Here is a 23,596-nt window from a genome sequence, read left to right as displayed (position 1 = left end):
TAGAAATTTTGAATACAGGATAAAACAAATTTTAAAAAAATTTAAAAAAAGCGGGTAAGTGAATGTTGCTCTGCTGTACAGTAGGTTACAAGTGACTCAATGTATAATGGATTATATTAAATTTGAATTCAATGATATAATATCATTGTATAAGAAAAAAGATTCTAAGCGGAGACGGTTTATCAGTCTGGATTTTTAAAATTTTTATTATTTATTATAGCCTTTAAGTTGAATTAATATTATAATATTATAATTTTTATTCGCTGCTACGGTAATACACAAATCGTTAGAAATTAAAGTCCCATTTTAAGCGGTTTTTCGTAATTTATCAGTAGTTATTCCCGTGGTATTAAATAACTATTGAGAAAATCGAAAAACGACATCTCTAAAGTACAATCTTGATCTAATTTTCTAAAAGATAAGGTACTATATGTTGAAATCAAAGCACTTCTTCTGGTAGAAATTTTGTATACGGGATATAAAAAAAAAAATAATAAACACCATTGTAAAACCACTAGCTCCGCTCAAAATCTAAAACAAAATAGTTTATTATGGAAAATTATTATTACGTACTATAATATATTGTGCGGGCCTGCCACACGATAATTTCCCGGGCCGAAATGTTTAGCAAATTCACTGCTGGATTATAATTATATAAACGTATTTATAGTCGTGTATAGGAAAGCAAACCTGATACAATGTTCATAATAATATAATGCCTAAACCTATGGGTATCGTATAAGAAATTCTATCCCCCGTGTGAATAATATGTAGGCACCCTCACATTTTTAGATTTTTTGGTTGCAGTATCAAATACTTATGAGATAAGTACCTTGTTTATATATTCAATCCTTAGCTATAAAAATTGAACATTTTAGAAATTTAGAAAAATAGAATATTTTAGTATTGGCCAGCTTGTTTTAAAACACTGTACGACGTGATTGTATATCGTATTACATTATATCTACGACCCACTGAATCTTATACTATACAATATAATTATTGTAATATAAATTGAAATATTTATTTCCACGTGATAAATAATCACTATTTTAATCCTAGCTGCTTGCCATTGTTATCATAGTATGCCTATATTGCATACATTGCATATTATACAATACACATATTATTATACACTTTTTCCTTAAATATTTTTTGTAATTACTAATTAGGTATTGATATTATTAATTGACAAATTTATGAAAACAATATACGTTTTTGAACTGTTATTATAATAAATAAAATATTACCTAAGACATAATTATTATAATACAAATAAATTTTTTTAAATTTTTTTTGAATACATTTAGTACAGAATAATAACATATTAACAAGTTAATATAAATTTACCGTCCCCCTAAATGGACAAAAATTTGGTGCTCCAGGCAACAGGTTACAATTGACTCCAAAATATATAACTACTTGAATCGTTTGAAGAATACTAACAATAACATAACTTCAATTTAAAATCACAAATATTTGGTACTTTGTGTGAACAACTATACACTAAGTAGTATTGCTACACCAGCTAAAATCCATTTGGATGGTTTTTGTCGAGTTTTTAAATTAAACGTCCAAACGTATGTTGGCCCTCTCAGTTTGATTTTGTAAACTGGGCAATCATAAATATTTCTCAAATCTTGTTTGTCTTTGATTATAGCTTTAACATGTATCACCGGCATTATTGGAAACAAATCTTTCGGAGTGGATTCAACAATGACACCTGTGGTTAAGTCCCAACGAGCACCTTCTAATATCAATCCATTTATCATGGCACCTTCTCTGGGTGCTACCCTAAAAATCAAAAGATAATACATAAACGTAATTTATAGTTTTGGAATATTCAATATCAGTTTGATCAATTTCTTGTATTATTTATTTTTTGCTTACGTGATTTCTTCTTGGTATCTTTTTGTTACATCACATTGTAAGCACATCTTATCTAAAGGCCATCCCATTTTTCTGGCAGTGCACTGCATTATAGCAGTTAAAAATGATTGCGGGTTAAAAAATCCACCTAACCATACCGACGATGGAAGCTAAGATAAAAATTAATCAAATATGTCTATAATATTAGTTATAATTTTTAATTTTTTAGTTGATAAGTAATAGTTTACCTGAAATTCGCTAACCCAAGCTTCTAGTTCACGTAACCTTCTCAATAAATCTGCATACCAAGCTGCTAAAGGTAATAAAGATGGGTAAGCAAGCTTTTCCCAGCTAGGTGGAACTTTGTCCATGAACAAACATTCTTCTAACGCCTCCATGTCTGCTGTTATTGTCAGTTCCCCCTAAATTGTATGAAAAATGTATTAATACGTAAAATCAATAAATGTAAGTAATGAAAAGCACATCTAAATAAAAATATGGAAAAAGATTTTAATTATAATAATGATATGGCTCGGAAGTTAAAGGAGCTAAAAAAGGAAATACAATTTAATAACATTTAATAAATATTCAAAATTTAAAAAAAAACATTTTGTTATTATTAATTTGCACAAAAAAAAATATTAATTTTGGAAATCTAAATGTAAAATGTTGAAAATATGGAAAAATACATTTTTAATACTTCAAATATGGCAAAAACTATTTACCATTTTGATAAAAAAAATAGTTGACAAATATATTCGAAAATATCATGTAAGTACTAACGGAATATTATAATTTTCAATTAATGCCTGTTCGGGCAATTTTACATAGATAAATATTAAGGCGATAGAAGTTAAATGTGCATCGTATCATTGTCATTAAATTAGTAGTCGACTGCAACAATAACAATAAATACCTACATTAAATAATATTGAGTTTTATATTCAATATTATTATTAATATACACAGCTTAAGAAAGAAAAAGAATATATTAAATATGCGTAATATGCGCGCGAAAATCAAGAACTATGTACATTTCTCCACAAATTGACGAAATTTGCATTTTACTTTTTTGATTGTACTCACTATTTTATGGCTCAGATTTCAAACTTGGTCAAGAATCAAGAATATATAGAATAATATGCAACTTCTACAATTTCCGAGCCTTAATAATATGTCAAATGCTGTATTATTATTTATTTCATTGTTTGTTGTGTTTTGTCACAAAAACAACTTCATTCCTTTACCTAGAAATTCCATTAGGAAGGATTTAGGTGATTGCTCATAGTGATTCCGGATTGTATAAAAATACCTAAAATATATCTATTGTAGAATTTATAGAAACAAATTGTTCTAAATATTGAATGATTCAGTTAAACATACATTTAAATACTACGCTCTAGAGATAATGCCTAAAATATTTTGGACACGTATAGTAGAGATTATGGATCATAAATCATTAATTGGAAGAAAGTCAAAATAACATAGGTAATAATAAACACTATAATACTATGATTGCTATCTTCTGTTCACTGTTTTATTAAAACAGTAGACAAATATATATATATACCTTTAATCCTAAATGTAGCTCTTTTAATGACCTTCTAATTTCATTCATTAACCCATTCATACGTTCACATTCTTGGAATGAAACGATTACATATGGAGTTTGTTCTTCGACCTTACTCATCATATCTATTAAATTGAACGGTTCTGGAACTTTATCAAGAACGTCGTCCAAAGTTTGTCTAACCTAGAAATAAATTGCATACCATTCATAACTATATGTGCATAAAATTTGATTTTTTACACGAGTGAAGTTCAACTTACTTTTTCGTCCCTTGACATGCCAGTTCCACCTGATGAACCAGAATCTCTGGGTTGCATTTCCAATAAAGTTTGGAATAAGTTTTCAGACCTTGTAGTGAGTGTGCCAATTTCAGCGTTTGAGTGAAGTCCGTACAGTATAGGGCTTTCTGATGGCAATAAATCATCAATATATTCATGATATGACTTATAGTCTGTATTTGGTGGGGCCACAAAACCAGGTGCAAATAAAAGATCTCCTTCCATCTATAATTTCAAATAACAACACTTTATTAAACCGTATTTCGTATATAAATATAAACATTTTTAATAGGTAGTACTAGATCTGGATTCATGTAGACTTCAAGATATGTCCGACATAACCTTCTATCCCAATCGTCGGTAATGTGTCCACCATACATGATCTCTCCAAAAAGATATCTAAGGTCTTCCCAAGGAACTTTATTGTTAGCTTCCAGGTAGTTATATAATACGTTCACCGATATCGTTAAATCACCCACATTAAATGGATACGATCTATTCCATCCTTGAGCTCCAAACTTCGATCTTTCCTGTATAGATGCATGAAAATAACACAAACTAAACAGAATCGCTTTGAATTCTGCTTCTTTAGAACACATCTCAAGTGTATCTTGGTTGAAATTATCTAAGGCTTTATGTAAATTTGCCATCATTCCTGTTGGTGGTTCGTTAGTAATTTTTATTGAAGAATCTAAAACACCCTAAAAAAGCAAACAAAAATGTTAAATTTAAAAATAAATATTATTTAATTTATAATAAAACTACTTGAGGAATAATATGATAGAGTGGGTCAGCAGCGGGTTCAGCACTAATGAATATTCTATAATTGACATGTGGATGTTCAAAAGATGCTTCCATTTTTTTATCCAAAGAAGGCAGCCATTTTTGTACTAGATGCACGTTCTTTCAACAACAAATAGTGATATCATGTTATAGTGAGATAATGATTAACTATAATTTCATATTTACTTGTAACATAACCCAATTACCCAACCGAGAACTTAACTCTATAGCACATTCTGCCACTTGTTCTTGTCCTTGCCCTAAAGATATGTTATGGAAGTTTTTCTTTTCAATTGTAAATCCTTTCTTTTTACCAACAGCTTCAACATCCTATAACATAATATACTTGTAGTAAACAATTTACTTGTGTATTTTCATAGGCTTAAAACATTGCATAATATAACATTATTAATAGCCGTGGAAAATTGAACTTAGTTCAACCCAATTGAACATTTTACAAATTAACAGATATAGACGATAATGTAATGCTTACACGTGTTGGATCAACTCCTGCCGATAATATAAAAAATACAGGTGTTTTACAAGTAGTTTCTTTGAATGAATCAATGAACTCTGGAGGTCTAAAGTTGGTATATTTGAGACCAAGAACTTCTTGGACGAATACTTTAGTAGCATAAGTCATTCGATCAGTTCTTAAAGCTCTTATTATGCAAAGTCTCTGGAATGGAGTTTTGTTTTTCCATTCTTGTGGTAGTTTATCTTTCTCTGGAGCTTCACCATCAATGTATAACTGCCATCGTTTACCGGAAGTTTCAATGTCCTTGTCTAGACCTCTTTAATAATAAATATATTTTTTAAATAAATGTTCTTTAACTATGGTAAATTCGCATAAAATAATTTAATTATTTATTAAAAGTGCAAATGTTGTCTTACGCATATTCGTCATCAGCTAAAACAAGTGATCGTATAGCTCCCCATACATTTGAAGAAATAAAATCAAATGGACTAGATAATCCAGTAATTGCTGGCCTTCTCAACAAATATTCTACCTCTATCGGTTTTATTTTATTTGCTTGAAGTTGTACCTACAATATAATACATTTTCTTAAAACATCATTACGGCTAGTCTATAATTATGAAAAAATTGTTCAAAATAAAATTCATGTACCTAATAAGTGTTAACAATATTATTAAAAATTAAATACATTTTCATCATAATATATGTATTTGTAGAATATCTCCTACTTATGTACCTGAATAGTCACTTGACAGATGAATATTAATTTATCCTTTTCAAATAATCCTCTACTAGTATAAATAAATGTTTGATAAGTTATATTATCCACCAAATTGATTATTCGCTTATTTAATGTGTCAGCTTTTTCTGCATCTCTCATAGCTCGTTGAAAGACAACACTGAAAGCCTTTTAAAATAAAACTGAGAATAATAAGCAATAAATTATAGTGAATCCATGTATGAAGTTTAAAAACAACTTGATAAACAATAACTAAAATAGTGGGTAAGTGGATGTCACTCTGCTGTACAGTAGGTGACAAGAGGGTCACTGTAATGAATGGTGTTATATTTGAATTCAATGATATAATATCATTGTATAAGAAAACGATTCTGAGCGAAAACGGTCAGTCAGCCTATGATATTACCAAGTATATTTGATGATATTATTGTGAATAAAGTAATTTATATATAAACTATTTACGTGGAACCTTGTTTAAAATTTTCAATCCTTAGCTATAAAAGTTGAACATTTTATACATTTTCAACTACAAAATAATTATTAAATTTTAAATTTGATAAATTTTATCGAAATTCGAACTTTAAATGTTTATAAAAAAAAATTGTGCCTATGTATTTTAAATATTTTTCAAATACTATTGTAACAATATATTAGGAGCCTTGCATTACATTTTCACGCTTTTTTACCCAACAAAAATATTTTATTGATATTTATAGAAAAAAAACTAAAAAATTGAAAACTGTTTATGTCCGTAAACAGTTCAAAAAGAGTTAAATTATTTTATAAATTTTATCGTGTGTAGAAAATGCTAATATAAAAATTTAGTGAAATTTTCAAGTATCTACAGTCGTTCGTTTTTTCATTACAACAAAATAAGAAAATCGTTACATGAGAAATCGAGTGAATATCAAATGTTTTAAAAATATGAATTTCAAACGCTGATAAAAATTTAATTTGACTTTCTTGTAGACATTTTTTTTTTGATAAAGGTAGACAAACTTATCAGAAATCTTGTATTACATTTTCAAATCTTAGATTTAAAACAAAAACTTTTTATGAATTTCTAACTCAAAATAATTTGCAAATTTTCGTCATTTTTACGTATTTTGTCAATATTTGAACTTTAAGTGCTTATAAAAAAAATTGTGGTTATGGATTTTTAATTTTTTTCATCTGCCTTTGAAACAATATAGTAGGAGCCTTATATTAAATTTTCAAGCTTTTTTACCCAACAAATAAAGTTTTATTGACATCCATAGAAAAAATACTAATAAATTTGGAAACTGAAAATGTTCCTAAACAGTTCAAAACAAATCAAAATATTTTTAAAATCTTATCGTGTATAGAAAATGCAATTATAAACAACCAGTGAAAATTTCATGTATATACGTTTATTTGTTTTAGAGTTGCACCAAAAACCAAAATTGGTTTTCTCGAAAACAGGTTTTGGGTAAAAATTCCCGTGTTTCCTTAATTTTTCTTTTGTTTTTCATGTCGCTTTTGAAAACTACTGGGAAATTTTTACTGTTGACCCCCTAAAGTACCAACTAAATTCACTTTTCTATCAGAAAAGTTACTTTTGAAGAAAATCCAAGTACTTTTACTGTCATAAAAGGCGATGACAGACACAAAAATAAAAAAAAACACATATCATTATAAAATCAATACATTCATCGCTTCGCTTAGTATCTAAAAAAATGCACTTATTTATTGTTTAAGAATATTGAAATAAAATAAAAATTCTCTATAAATTAATAAGTTTAAATGGCATGAATCAACTTTAAATATGATTAGCCTGTCTTAAATTTAATAGCTTACCTCTAAAGAGAACTGATACATTGGATTTATTTTTATCAAATCATTCATTATAAAATAAACTATTGATGCTCTTGTTGCAGCAATGCGATATTCTTCACGGGCAGAGTCAATTTCTTTTGATGTTATTTTCGCTTCAGCCACTTTTACTTCAATTTCCGTAGCTGTTTTTTTAGACTTTTCAAGGTTCAAAACAAGTTCTTTGTCACCAAGTATCTGATCACCATCAGCTGAAGACAGTCTTTGTAATAAATCATCTTCAAGTTGTTTTAATGTTATTTTAAAACTATTTTGTTGTTTGGTCAGATCAATTCTCATTTTTTCTAAATCAGGTCTTTCAACTTTCACAACTTCTGCTAATAATTGATCTTCAAGTTGATCACGGTTCACAGTAAAGTTGATTAATGTTGTCTGTGCTTGCATTTCCGGTTTATAATGTGGATTTGACAATTTTGTGTGCAATATAAGATGGAAATTCGGATTGTAATCAATCTCTTTTTCACCGATTTTGACAGCACTAAAATTGAATATGAATAGAATTTAAACATAGATATTATTTAGCAGAGAACGATTGTTTACCTTCCTTTTTTTATCAAGTTTCGCCCAATAATGTTATCCAAAACAGGGTCTATGTTTTCACCTATATTTTCGATCAATAGAACGTTCCCATCTCTTACACAAATTTCTATATCTGATAAATAATTTTTATAGTTCAATCTAGTAATTCTTAAGCTTCTTCCATATTTAGTTTTAATCCATTTAATTCCTTGAAGCTATTCAACAAAATAAACTTAACTATGCAATACTTATCAAATATTGTTCAAAAAAAAAAATGTTACGTACTTGAGGATCAACCATCAATGGCCATCTAACAGAATTAGTTAAAATTGTTGCATTTTCAGATGACATCCTATCATTTGGTAAACCTTCATTATTCCAAGCTGCAATTTGTGCATCATCAGTGAGCAAAGCTAGCGGATCTAAATTATCTGTTATTGGTATCTCGGGCTGAAAAATTATTATTTTAATTTGAATACGCGAAGAGCTCAAAGTAAAATGAAATACACATTTTGATTTAATTTGTTTACACATATGATGAATTTACCTTAACTTCTTTGAAAAAAGGCAGCCATGCATTTTGAATTAGTTCTTGACGATACATTTTTGTAAAATAACCTACATATGACACAAAAGCAGAAACCATAAGGGTATCCCCGGGTAAAGTTTGCAAGCTTTTTTGCAATCTGAAATATAAAATACAACTGTGTATAGTTCTACCCTTCTAATGAATACAATGCTAAAATAATTTACGTTGAAACACTTTCTTTCCATCGGACATTCTCTGATGCTAAACCATTGACGAGTCGGTTTGCCAAATCGATCCTCGTAGATGTTTCATCCGCTTGATTTTGACAATTTGTTTTTTCAGCTACAGCGCCGTCAAACTCGTCTGTTAAAATTTTTTGTTTCCTTTCTAATTCCTAAAGTTATAGATTATATAAAATATTACGTAATTAATTATTCAATTAAACTTTACAATAATCATATTTCTAAGCTCCATGAGTTTATTCCTAGCAGCGCTCAGTTCTTCATTCGCTTGATCCCGAGCTTTTCTTTTTGGCTCCACAACTTGCCAAACGTCATTAAACTTCATTATATTTATTACCCATTTACATAAACCTTGAATATGAAAGTTCATGGTTACAAATTATAATAAATTTAAATGTATTATAGTTAAAAATCTGTATAAAAATTACTTCAAAATTGAGTATATCCTATATTATAATTTATATTCATGTAGGTATAGTTAAAGATATATATTATTAACAAACATACTTATATAATTGTCACATAAATAATAATAATAAAGGTAATTACTTCCCTAGATAAAATATTATATTGCTGATATAAATTATACTTGATTTGTACTTACCAGCAGCAGCCGAAGACTTTGCAGCGATTAGATCTGGGTCAAATTCTGGATCTTTTAGATAAGGTTGTATTGCTTTAACTACATCCGGGTGTATATGTTCTTTATCGTAGTTTATGAGCGAATCTAAAAATCCATCAACTTTTGCCATCATTACCTAAGTATATACACAAATAAATTATATACTATGTTAGGAGCCGCCCTCGCGACATATGGCTAAAGGTGTAAAAACCCCCGAGGGAATGGTCTTATACTCCCCGTCACACAGTGGTTAGTAATACTATGTTTAATAGATAATATTAATACTCGGTCATTTACCATCTATGACGTAAAAAAAACATATTAAAAAATATAGTGTTTGTTACCAAATATATCTATTAATTACTAAAATAGGCATAATGCCATAATGTATATTTTATATGTAGAATATAATTAGATGGTAATTAGTAAAATAATATACAATCTATATTTGTATAGATGTTTATAGTAAATTAATTATTGTATAATATATAATTTATTTTAATTTATAAACTTTAAATGCATTGTTTTAATTTTACATATTTATATAATAATAACAACGTGATTTTTATTTAAAAAATCATACTTCTAGTACGTAACTGAATGGATTAAAAGTATAGATATAGAAATTGAAATTTTAATTAATATAAATTATACAATTTTAATAATATTAAATTAATTGAAGGTACCTTGCAAGCTTTCCAGCTCCTATCCTTTGGAACTTTCCCTTTTTTAGCTTGTAACACCATAACTCCTGATAGTACGTTTATTACAGCTAACGGAGGTGATCCAAATGATTTCAGTTCTGTTAAATTATTCTAAGACGTTAAATAAAAAAAAGTTAAGTGTTCGGTATAACTACCACATGATATAATACAAATATAACATAATTTATTATATACTTTATATTTTATAAATATTTACATTCAGTTATTATTATTTTATTCAATAACATAACATAATCTATAATATGCACATGTAAATATACACACAATTTAAATGCATAACATTTTATTAGAATTGAAAATTATAAAAAATTAAATTTAGATCTCATATTATGTTTTCTTTAATTTTTTTTTCTACATTATTTGCTTCTTTTAAACTATTATAATTTATAACTGTGCATATTTTATATTAATTTTTTTATTGACTGTTATAAAATAATGCACTTAGATTTTTCGAAGATTATCAACATAGTGCATGTACTTTATTTAATGTATCTAGAGCACTTTGTGCTGCTACCAACGCTGGTTCTGCTTTTTCTAAATCTTCAGCACACAATCGTTGTTTCAAACGAACATCTTCTTCAATCAATTTAACTTTGTCTTCTTCTTCAGCAGCTGTAAAAAAATTAATCATTAATATCAAACTAGTGATTTAATTTTTAAATAATATAATAATACCTTTGTATTTTTCATACTTCACTTTCTCTGTTTCTTTTTGGACCACTTTGATTAGCTCTTCAGCTTTAGTATTTTTCTTGGTTAATTCGATCTCTTGTACGTCTAATTCAACTTTTAAAACATCTACCTATGTATATAAAAAAAATAACTCAACTGAATAAACAGTTAACGGTGAACGATCTTGTTAAATATTTATAAATAACTTATTTTATTTTAACTTACTTGAGCTGCGCATGATAAAAGTTGTTTAATACCATTTTGAAATCTGTAGATCCCGTACTTAATATCATTGGTCTTTGACACTAATAATTTCATGTAGAGATTAATTTGTTCCAAAAATGATTTTGGCGTTGTATAATTGTAACGACGATCATTTGTTAAATACCTTAGTGACATATCATTTACTGAACTATGTACATGGGACATAAACAAAGATACTGGTTTCCTTAGTTTGACTGGAAGTTCGATCAAATCACCTAAAAACCTAAACGACACGGATTCCAATGCCTCTTTAGGCCATTCATAAAACCAGTTGATAGAAGTACACGTGACTAGAGCTGGAAATCGTCTGGATCGAATTCTTAATGTGTTACCGACAGGGGAAAAGCACAAGACAATCTTGATTAATGATCGCACTTTGTTGATGAAAAAATGCCAACAGTTCTCTTTAGTTTCGGGTAAACCAGTTGCTTTAACCTACAATTAAAATAGATTATAATTGAACGTTATTAATAACCTTATATAACTATGATAAAACCTCTGGGGCGATGGTTTGAATTATATTGTCGATTTCGTCATCAGCAAACAGCTCTGGAATCTCGCCACTGGCAAGCATGTCATTAATAAGCACAAGGAACTTCTCATCGGCCACTTGAGAGTCAGTCATCAGGAACATGATGCCAATATTTTTTAATCCAGCCTTTATGTATAAGGTGGCTAGGTCAGCTTTCAAATCGGCAATGCCATATGTAGACCTCAACTGTATTTGAAACGGTTCTAGCGAAGATATAAACGCTGATAGGCGAGCCAACGACTGTTTACCACTACCACCCACGCCAACGAGCAACGCATTGCCTCTGGGAAGTTCAAGTATACGATTTATCCGGCAAACGTGTGACATGGCGTCTTCGAATAGCACTAAACTAATAGCCCCCAGAAATTCATTGTAAGACTTCATTGCATCGTTTAGTAATTTTTGCAGTATGGGCCACGACCGCACAGGCATATACTTTTGATCACCAATACCGTCCGCGAAATGTGAATATATCAATGGGCTTATCAAGTATTCATTTTCTGGAATATCCTGTATACAAAAGTTTAAGACTTAAGATAATAGTAGTGGAAAGAATTTATAAACACTTCTTGAATAAACAAATAATAATATAATACAATAGTTTCTTCTAAGGTATATCAATATGGTATTAATTTAATTATGTTAACAATCAGATTATAAGTTTGTACGAAATAACAAAAAACTTAATTTTAAAATGTTTAATTAAATTTACTTTAAATTATTCGCTATAATATAATAATATAATAATATAAATAATATAATTTAATTTAAAATTTATATGTATGTTTGTTAACGTGTGCATGCATGATATAAGGGAAAAACCACTGATTTTCCTGAATCAAAAATTTAAACCACAATGAATCCCAGAATAACCTCTCTGATCATGAATATTATATAAAATGTATTGTTTTTTATTATTTTTCAAACCCTTAAAAGTAAATTATGAGTTTGCAAATAATACCTAGATTGGTTTTTATGCTGAAATTCTGTACTTATTATATATTTCCCAAATAATAGAGTGTTAAATACTATAATTAGGTTAAATACCGAGTAAAATATAATAATCTTACCTCAGTTACTAAGTTCTGCATGAAAATGTTTTTGAATTGTAACAATTAAACACTGAAATAAAAGACGAATAAATGATATAAAATACTCACACTAAAAGTTTTCTTTATTTGTTCAGTAATTGTTTTTGAAAAGGTTTCTTGATCTTTTTTTTCGATTAATTTGTCGCTATAAATTCGACTTGTCTCGTGAAGCCAAAGGCGAATAAAAGAACTGGTTGTGGAGACACATTCACCATTGGTGAACATGATTCCCTTTTCAACAAAATGATGTTAGTATTAATATTTAAAATTCCTTCTTTTTTTAGTTTGGTACAGAATACGATTTTACTTGAAAAACATTGCTCATGTCTCTAAGATTGAATATATAATGAAACTTAATAGCTGTTGGCAGAAATACTGAAATAATTTTCTCATGAAAATTAATCGCCAACTGCACAATTAAATCTCCTAGTTTTAACACAGTACCGTTGAATTTATTTACTGGGTTTTTTAAATGTTGAGTCAAAATCGAAGAGTAAATTGTGTATAATGCATCACGCGATGGAAATCTAAAGTATATAATATAATCATTACAAAATGAAAATAAAAAAATTATGTATAAATCAAGAATTTTAAGCAATGAAGACTTACCCCAAAGCAAATACATAAAAATGTCTCTGCAGTCGAGAATCAATAGTAAAACTTCCAGCAGTTGGATTCATACTCGAAGTAAACATAACATTTTGAATATCTTTTAGACATAACTTCGTCCTGTCATACCAATGATTGTAATCCATAAATTGTCTGATGAGCGTATGAGGCTGCACGGTTCCATAAGGATCGACCTTTAGTTACATTTAAAAATATAGGTATACATCAAAAAAAGTAAAAGCTTATTATAAACTGTTTTAATAGATTTTTCATCAAATAATTAAACTATTTGTATCCATATTATTTTTAAAAATTACAATTAGTAGGTTAGATTTTAAATATGTTCACGTTTGTTTGTTAACTTATATTATACGAATGATCGTTCGTCGTTGTAATAATCAACATTCATCTTTATTACAATACCAATATATTCAAACAATAGTAGTTTAAAATTAATTTTATATATTAAATGTTAACTTACTTCTGGCATGTTTATATCATCAATAAAATAAATTAGTGTTTTGCCACCCGGTGGGCCAAAGTTTCTCCCAGCTTTTTTCTCTAAAGGTTTTTCCAAAATCTTTTGCAACATTTCTAGTAAAGATAAATTATAAAATTAAGACTTTTATAATAAAGTGTTAGTAATATGTATGATTGTGTTCTTTAAGAAATCCCTTTTCGAAAATATTTTCTTTAATTAAATTTAAAGAGAACAATTAGCTGCATAAAACTATAAAGTCATTACTCATACTCATTCAAATATGAGCATAATGTTCATAGTTTACTACTAATTATGTATTAATTATTAAATTATGTACTAATTTTTGTTTATGAAACGTGTACTTAAAAATAAAAGTTAAAAATAATAAATTACTCTGGTGAACACCTTTAATTATAAATATAATTATCTAAATGTGTAAAAATTTAGGTTTTTAGTTAAAGTACCAGATGTTGTGTAGAAATTAAGAGGTACATTTGCAATGGCGTACAAATCATTAGAAAGTGATTTGAGTTTATCATTAATTATGACCGATTTTCCAGTACCAGCGGCTCCAACCAACATGATTGCCTTTTTTTTATCAACCAATAAGTCAAGGAAATATCTTATCCTAGTTGTTTCTATTGTGTTTACAAGTGTTTGCTGTAAAAAATTATAATTTATAACTTATAAGTAGTAAATATAGTTGATTAATATCAAAAAGGCCAAGACCCATAAACATAAAATATCCTAATTTGTGAGACACGTGGACACTAATAGTATATAATAGTATAAGGTTCAGAAACATTGTTATTGTAATCATATTTTTCTCAATTGGTATAGTAAAGTAAAATTATTAATTTTTTTTTTAATAAAATAATATCATCATTACTTGTAGAGGTATATCTGGATTAAGCTCGAAAGATGATACAAGATCCGACCAAGGAAGAAACTGTTTTGATTCAGGGTCGATGAAATAATTGAACACACTTCCTGATGATGGGATTTTAATCGTTTTAAACTCTGTTAACCACCATTTTGAAAATTCAACTCGCCAATCAATTAACTATATGTAAATCACCAATTTAGCATACTGATCACGAAGACACAAAATATAATTGACGTGCATATTATTATAAATGTGTAAGGTATGATACTATAATATTATAATATAATATGTTAAAAACAATTTTATTAATTGTATAATATGAAGCGCTAACTATATTAAAAAAAAATACTTATTATAGATACCTGATCTTGAAATGTTGCTGAACCAAAAGCCCAAAGACAAGTGAACACAAAATACGTTTCGTACACATCCCTAGTGGTTTCCGGGGGACAATTGACGGGAGTCAGAAGACAATCGAGTAACGTGCACAACATTTGTATGTGCGTTATTTCCGGTATGGGTGTTATGATTTTGAATTTTGTTTTTAGCGCTTCCAAACAGATGGGCACATATTTCTCAAACAGTACCAGAAGAGCGGCTTTTTCGGTTGCATTATCCCTAGTATCAATCCAACTAGCAACATACGGATTCCAGCCAAGATCAGTAGGGTTCAAGTAGAGTATACCAGCCCGGGAAACAGTGGCTGGCGTGGCTGATCTCAAATTGGATATCTCGAACAGTAGACGCATTGTCGGTGTCAAGGCAATACGTTCATTACTCGCCAACGTCAACACCTGTAATGTATACATTATATTAACAGATTTCGTTCGCGTGTGGTAATGTAAGCCCATTTATTACTCATAGCATACCTTTATAATCATCATGAAAGACTGAAAGCATTTCTTACCTTATTGTCGTCCATTACTGTATTTAAAGACTCAATCCACATAGGATCTATGTCACCGTCCATTACCATCCATTTGGATCCATCACCAGACATTTGTGATTGATCTCTTATCAAGCACGAAAATAATCCTATCCAAATATACAATATTACTACAACCACACGCAAAAATTATACTGATGCACAAACACTTACCATCTACCCATTCTCTAGTAGTCGGACTAATGACGCCAAACAACTCGTCATTAGTTACTGCTTTCGGTTCAATGTCATTGAAATACGGTTTGAATTTCAGGTTTGCATAAGTTCTATATAGAGTTTTCCACACTTCAGACTTGCCCGTACCGGCCAAGCCAATTATGAAAACTGAATGCCTAACTTCTAATAACTCCACTAGTTGCACTACCTGCATGGATAAAATTAACAATTCATATTAGCATTAATATAACATCCTGTATACACATTTTTTTTTAAGGACCTTTAGAATAAAATTATCCTCTGGCTGGAGTTTCAAGTCAATTGCAGCATGACGAACTTGTTTTTCAAATTCTAAATCACGTTTTCGGGGCACGTCTAGTGCAGGGAACAAATCACCGATAAGTCCCATAAATATAGTAGTATCTTCAGTCACAATTTTTGGAGTGTTGAAATCTCGAAGAGCTCGCATTAAAACTTCATCTTCAGGACGATTTCTATCTGCCCGCTAAAATAAAAATTGGAATGTGTTTTGAGACAACTAATATTTATATTTTAAATCTTTTAAGATACATAATATTTAATACAATTTCATTTTAGTAAGCGATAAAAAAAATTGTTCGGTGATCCCCTTCACCCATTCACTATAGACTGGCCGTTAGCTATGGGTTTTCAAACTAAGCCGTATACTGTAACCATACGTCACATGTAACTACTTCCCAGTTCCCAATATTTATGACAACCATTAAGACGAAATGGCCACTACGTTCATGACGATTACCACCCATTTTTCATGTCACGAGTTGCGATTAGATGACCATAATTTAATTTAAGCGACACACTATCCATGGCCCGTGCCCCATATGTTCATTTCAATAAAATCAATTGTATGTGGGCCGCTTAAGACAGATAATTGTGTTATAAGAGATTCAATAAAAAATATAACAAATACAAATGTCCAAGCAATTATTTTAATTGTAACATATAGAATATAGATATAAGAATATAATATCATAATTAAACTGTCACCTTCAACGATCCGGCAACAACTAATAATGATTTAATAGCTCTTAGACCCCAATCATAATGATCTTGTTTGGATAGGAGTTCTTTGCAAAGCGAATATAGCGTCAAGAATTTTCTAGCAAGTAACCTTGCATTTTGGAATCCTTCCGCAATCAAATTTATCTCACAGATAAGTTCAAAATCTGGTACCACCATAGCACAAGGCCTGTATAAATAGATTCGAAATTAACAAGCATGAAATTATGAACATTTTAGAAAATGTTTGTCAACTTACCTGAACAACGCCTTAAGATTTTCTGGAAGTTCTGCTCTTCCCGCGTATCCGGGGTTCATCGTAATAAACATACCAATAGTTGGAATGAGATTAACATTATCACCCAATAGAAAACATGTGTTCTTTTTCGCTTTAATGGAGTCTAATACAGATTTAACTTGAGTTGCCACAACGGACAATACTTCTACGGATATTCTATTGAATTCATCAAAACATCCCCAAGCGCCGGTTTGAGCAAGGCCTTTGTATATATTACCACATGACTAGTATAGAGATTTGTTTTAAAAATATAAATATGATATAATATTATGTATGTTAATAGGAAGAATAATATTTTATTTAAAAATAAATAATATTATAAATTCACTCTAAAATCCATTTGTTCGGAGCAATTGAAAACGTAGACCATCATTCCTATAGCTTTTCCTAAATCTTTGGTTGTCTCAGTTTTTCCGGTACCGGCTGGTCCAGCAGGAGCGCCACCCATTATTAAATGTAACGACTATTTTAAAGCACAAACATGAAAATTAAATTTAATTATTCAACATAATGTGACTTGATCAAATTGTATTTCATTACATTATTGAAAATATACACTTAAATTTCCAATCTGACCCAATCGAGATGTCACAGAAATTACCTGTGTTAACGTTATGTAACATCTATCTGTCAAGGGAGTCACAACCAATCTAGGAGTATTTCCCAAGTATTCGTACCAATACCGAAATTGAGCGTCACAAATGTTGGCAAAACAATCTGAGTCTTTTAAATCCCATCTTTTATAAAACACAATTATTTTTAGATTCCAAAATTAAGTATATAATATTATGTTACCTGTGTCTTAGTTGACACTGCCACTGAAAAGCAGAACCAGTTTCAATTTTCTGTTGAATCATTTTTGCCACTACGTCCCGGCAATGCACGTCAATAGTACAAATTGTGTTCACTTTTTGTCGGTCTCCTTTGGTCAAGTCTTCCAATAATAAATCGATTAGTTCGTTCAACTGCACTATCTGAAAACAGAATAACATGTTTGACTGGGTGCATATAATAATAATAGCTTTCCCAGTTACCTATATAATAGATTATAATTAAATACAAATACATAATATAATAATTTTAACCCCTTTATTTCTACAAGGAGAATAAAAAATATACAATCATTCTGGCCCAACAGATAAAAATACTTAAGCACAGCTATTTGTAAGTTGTATAGTTCCATAATTAAATGAACAAATTATATAATATAATATATACTCATAATAACTCACAACAATGATAGTGGATACACTTAAGATAGTAAAAAAAATAAAAGGGGATTCGCACTCAAACAATAATAATTTAATAAAAAGTGATTCATCGTGTCCTCGCAACAATAACAATAATGATAAACAATGCAGTTTACATTGTTTGAAGAACGGAACAATATTAATATACTAAAAGTATAATATAGTATATACACAGCGCATATTTGTGAGTGTTCTCTGTCAGCGATCGTGCACGCATGCACGCCAATTAAAATATAATAATATCTATGAATATGAGCATTGAACATTCTTGAACTTGGCTTGAACAAATTTATTAGTATTTAAATAATGAAATATTTATGAGAGGAAGTTAGAATTACTTGTTTTTTGTTATATTCTTTTAGCGCGTTTTCATGACCTATTTCCAGCTGAGCAAAGGCATCGTTGGTTTCAGCAGTCCACCATATTTGAACTCCGCATAGAGCTGCCTGAGCCGGGTAATCAAATATCCATAACCTTCTTGGTTTCTCGTCATAGGATTTTACTGCTTTGCTAAAGTACTGACGACCTGATGAACGCATTATATCTGTCAATTTGTTTAGCCATTTTTCGACCTAATAATTGTAAATAATTTTTGATCGATTAAAAATATAAAACTGAGATTTATTGTAATTTTTTACTTGTCCGGAACATTCACAGTTTCCATCAAACTCAACGTATTCCCCATCCTTGGCATACATGCCAACCCCTAATTTATCTTTAATAAACTTTATTTTCGCCATCGAGTCATATAGCTTCATCAAATGTCTGCGATTATATTATTTAAATTAATTATTTATTTATTTATTTTATAATAAAACGTGCCGTTAAATTAAGATATATACAAAATTAATTCAAATACACTAATTCAATTTACTTGCAAACGGACTCCGGATTATTCCCATTTGATAGTATGTCCAATAAATCAGCCGATGATATAAAATAAAACCTTGGATAAGTTAAACGTTTTGTTTCCAAGTATTGTGCCAACACTTTTTCACATTTAAACAGCTCATTTTGAATATTAACAAGTTTATTGTACAATCCAGATTTACTAGTACCTTTTATAACGTTTGGATTTGCTCTAATATCCACTAGTAATTCCTATTCATACAATATCATTCAAACAATTTTCATTATTATTGATGGTTAGGTTAGGTTAGGTTAAGCTTCATTCACCTTAAATTCTTTGTCAAGTAATTCGAATCGCCTCGTATCCTCTGGTAGTTGTACCCGTATGTCACCAGAACCAATAAATATTGCTTCCAGATAAGCCCATATTCTTTGTACTTCCAACCATAAATGTATTACTCGATCAGCTGTGTTTAACTTTGTTTGCCAACTGAACACTTCATTATAAAAATATCCAACAAACTTAGAGCTTAGCATATTTTGTAATTGGACTTGATTATCTTCTAAGACTTCTATTATTTCTTCTCTGACTTTAAGCAAATTAACTTTTGTTCTAGGATGAGGCTGATACTCGAATGACATTGTATTCCAAGTTTCAGTAAATTCTTTCAAGGACTTCTCCATACTCATTTCTTTTACAGACTTATCAACAATATTTTTTATATCATCTTCATACACATGCAAATTAAGTGATACTAAATCATTTAATGTTGTTGATTTCTCAATAGAAAAAATAACCTGGAATAATTTAATGGTAAAATACATTATATAAATATTAATAAATCAAATAAAAATGCATATTATATAAATATAAAACTTGAATAATATTACATTTGTAACATTCATAAGTTCTGCCCAATGGCGTTCTTTCATTGCTGGGTTTTGTAATTCACTTAATGCTCTCAAAGATGTCATCATGGTTTTTATCAAGTCTTCAATGTATACATATACCGACCAATCGCGAATAATTTTATCCATTACTTAAAATAAAATAAATATAAATAAAGCAGTATAATTTTTGAAAATATATATTAAAACATTTTTAAATGTAAAAATGTAATACCTTTTAATTCTTTTGCAAACCGTTTAAGTTCCATGTCCATGTACTCGGTGTCTACATTATTCCACAATGTAGATTTCCACACATCTATCCAACCTCTGACTAGGTTCACGAAATCCCACAGCTGTTTATTGAGACGTAACGTTTTTTTAGTTGTTAATAAAATATTTGGTTCTGGTTGTGGTATTTCGAATAATACAGCTTGAGAGAGTAATTTATCGTGCAAGTCTTCTAATTCCATTAAAGAATTATTTGCATTATCAATCTCTATGTAAGGATTTTCACAATTTGCACTAAATAAAATTAACTATGAGTTGTAGTATATTGAGATATAACTATGAATTAATATAGAAATTTGATGCTTACTTAAATTGAGCCTGTTTTATAAAGTTTATTTTGTAAAACGTTTCACGCACATTTAACAAAATTATTCTCCCAATTATAATTGATCCTTCTATTTGAATTAAAGGAATTACTTGAGATTTGACGTTCAAAGCATTTTTCTTAGTTGTACTCCATTTTTCCGGTAATTCCTTAACAAAAATTTAACGTAAACGTGTGTTTTTCTAATGCATCATAATGCCATATTATAATTAAAATAATAAAATATATAATCATAATTAGAGAACAAACATTAACGAAACCTATATAAACATTCTCAAAATGAACTGCAATATTAATTGATAATAACTAATAGTCCCGTTTTCTACTTAAAAAATTAAATGTGGTGCTATCATCATTTTTTTCAGTTAATGCTAGAAAGTATCCACAATTAATATTTTTGAATTTCATCAAAATAACTAAAACCGTTTAAGGAAAAACTGTCATATATCGATTAAATATCCAATTTTGATAGATTTTTCCAACTATCGAGAAAAGTCTTTTTATCCACTCCTCCCAACTTCTAATATTATATTAAATTGTATACCAAAACTTTCCAAATATAAGCATTTTTGTGCTCAAAAATTAAATACAAAACGAGTAATTGTAAAAATAATACATTTCTTGGTTAGCTCAGAATCTTAAATGAAAAACAAAATGGTATATTTCTTATTGTAGGCATTGTAAAATTAATTAGTTAAAAAGTAAATTAATTAGATATGCTAAGTCGTAAAATAAATATAGTAAATGTATTTAACTGTATTCTATTATTGTTTAGCTATAAATTATAATACAATAATGATCATACCTGCTTCAAAATATACACATCTTCCGGCATTTCTACGTCATACGCCTTCAGTAGATGTAATATTTCTCCTATGGGCTCAAACATTGAATCATATTCATCTTGCCTCTCTCGAACATTAAATAAATGTCCCATGATTTTAACAAGACCTTCATAGTCCCCTTCTTCTAATGGTTTTAAAAGACCGATATCGGTTTCTACTGTGAAATCTCGTAACGAACGCAAACTAGATAATTTAAAAACTATAGATAAAAAAATATTATTTTAATCATGTTTATTTTACTATACCTGTTCACCACTTTGTTGACCAAATAGGTTTTAAATAAATCTGACCAACTCATAATTAGTTTTAAAAGATCCCTTTTAAACGGTTTAATGTCTATAGTTAACCAAAAATCAAATGTCATGATTTCATCTATTTTATCAACTATACGATAAATATTATCAAACGAGTTAATCTAAATAAAATATAATATTCAGCTTCAAATATATTAGATATAACTAATTAAATGTATATATTTTTGTTGTATATACTTTGTTTTGAAAATCAATCAGTTTTGGGGAAGAATGCATTACTAATGGATTTCCGTCTTCGTCAACGTCATATTGAATTTCTAGTTCTTCCAGAGATAGATCTCTGCCATATAATAGAAAAGCTGACAATGCATCATTTTGATTGGTTAGCCATACCATAGAATAATCTTGGTACTGCACAATATATTCAAGAGCCTAAAATAGAAAAACCAAAACAGGAATTAATCTAATAAATAATATACAGGTTATGATTACAATTAGCTAAGATTTACTCTTACTTTATTGGTTGTAATTTTTACTTGATCAAGTATGTTATCTATATATTCTACCACTTTTTGAACATTCCTAATATCTACCTACAATTTGATATTTAATATTATATTTAAATAAATGCATACGCCATATCAACATTTTTACATTATATGGTGGATAGTTATCAGCAATTCTTTCAATGTAAGATCCCATTTCAACCATATCTTCAAGTAAAGAAGTAACTAATCCATAGAAATTTGGTTCATCGTCGATTTCCAGATTAGGTGAAAAACGGGGGAAATTATCGTTATCCAGAAGATATACGACAGTAAATATTGCTAAAGATCCATTTGGAATTGTCATTTCATCGTTGATATACTTGAGACTGTAAGTATTTTTTTAATAAAATTAGTCTATTAAATGTATACAAAAATATAGGTACTGCCTGTAATCGATTAAAATCATTATTTTAAATTATTGTAAATAGGTAGTTGTATACACAAATGAGACATTACTGCAGATTACCGGAAATAATTGAAAAATTAAAAACTAGTGAATACTTTAGGTATGGATACATATATTATTTAAAATAATATGCCAAGATAAAATATGGTTTTAGTAATAGTAAAATAGCGAAATATAATATTATAGGAAAACTCAATAACTTTAAACGTATTAATACCAGTGGCGTAATTGCGGGGGGGCACTCCCCCTCCAGAAATATTTGTGGAGACAAAAGTATCATTTTGCCCCTCGAAATAACACACATTCAAAAAGTATTCTTAACAAAACTGTTAACATAATATTAAAATATTTTTTTCCTCAAATTACTTTATAAAAGCTTATATTTATTTTAGGTTTCTCTTGTTGAATGACATTATGTTGACATATCGTCGGGCGTAACCGTTTTCCGCCAAAAAAACCCTCGCCCGTTATCACCATGGCCGTTTTCCGCCAATTTTATATTCTGATTTCCGCCAAAAAATATTATTAAAGTATTTAAGATATTTTTTGAGAACCCCTGAAAAAAATTTGATGTATGGGCTAATCTTGTATCACACATATTGATCATAAACTATTATCTATATGACTATATCTTATCTTACTATTATTATTCTCCTATTATATAGGTATACCCAATGTATTTCCCAATGTATACGCTTTTATAATATACAATAAAACTAAAACGATATATACAATATATAATATATATTATACGATATA

General features: G+C 28.9%; 1 protein-coding gene across 1 annotated transcript; it reads right to left on the bottom strand.

Moving 5' to 3' along the window:
• Window positions 1-1,220: 1,220 nt before the first annotated feature.
• On the bottom strand, window positions 1,221-22,694 carry LOC132947046 (dynein beta chain, ciliary-like). Its single transcript, XM_061017228.1, has 50 exons — window positions 22,538-22,694; window positions 22,399-22,476; window positions 22,121-22,315; window positions 21,875-22,044; window positions 21,590-21,812; window positions 20,767-20,933; window positions 20,404-20,693; window positions 20,172-20,320; window positions 19,608-20,078; window positions 19,306-19,532; window positions 19,070-19,196; window positions 18,770-19,003; window positions 17,977-18,155; window positions 17,783-17,918; window positions 17,510-17,644; window positions 17,143-17,405; window positions 16,872-17,073; window positions 16,126-16,350; window positions 15,843-16,053; window positions 15,651-15,778; window positions 15,106-15,537; window positions 14,747-14,920; window positions 14,322-14,517; window positions 13,858-13,970; window positions 13,377-13,570; window positions 13,075-13,294; window positions 12,837-12,998; window positions 11,641-12,186; window positions 11,106-11,579; window positions 10,884-11,010; window positions 10,687-10,820; window positions 10,170-10,298; window positions 9,466-9,619; window positions 9,070-9,212; window positions 8,844-9,013; window positions 8,638-8,776; window positions 8,376-8,540; window positions 8,112-8,305; window positions 7,536-8,049; window positions 5,715-5,885; window positions 5,395-5,546; window positions 4,994-5,294; window positions 4,687-4,830; window positions 4,483-4,620; window positions 4,017-4,418; window positions 3,700-3,942; window positions 3,440-3,622; window positions 2,118-2,291; window positions 1,891-2,039; window positions 1,221-1,794 (listed from the first exon to the last, which is right to left on the bottom strand). Exons 1-50 carry the CDS (start codon window positions 22,592-22,594, stop codon window positions 1,500-1,502), a joined length of 10,599 nt encoding a protein of 3,532 aa, XP_060873211.1. The 5' UTR covers window positions 22,595-22,694; the 3' UTR covers window positions 1,221-1,499.
• Between the last annotated feature and the right edge of the window lie 902 nt (window positions 22,695-23,596).

This window comes from Metopolophium dirhodum, chromosome 6 (assembly GCF_019925205.1).
Source record: "Metopolophium dirhodum isolate CAU chromosome 6, ASM1992520v1, whole genome shotgun sequence".
Lineage (NCBI taxonomy): Eukaryota > Metazoa > Arthropoda > Insecta > Hemiptera > Aphididae > Metopolophium > Metopolophium dirhodum.
The sequence above is the reverse complement of the archived record's forward strand: the minus strand, read 5'-3'. Positions and strand labels throughout refer to the sequence as shown.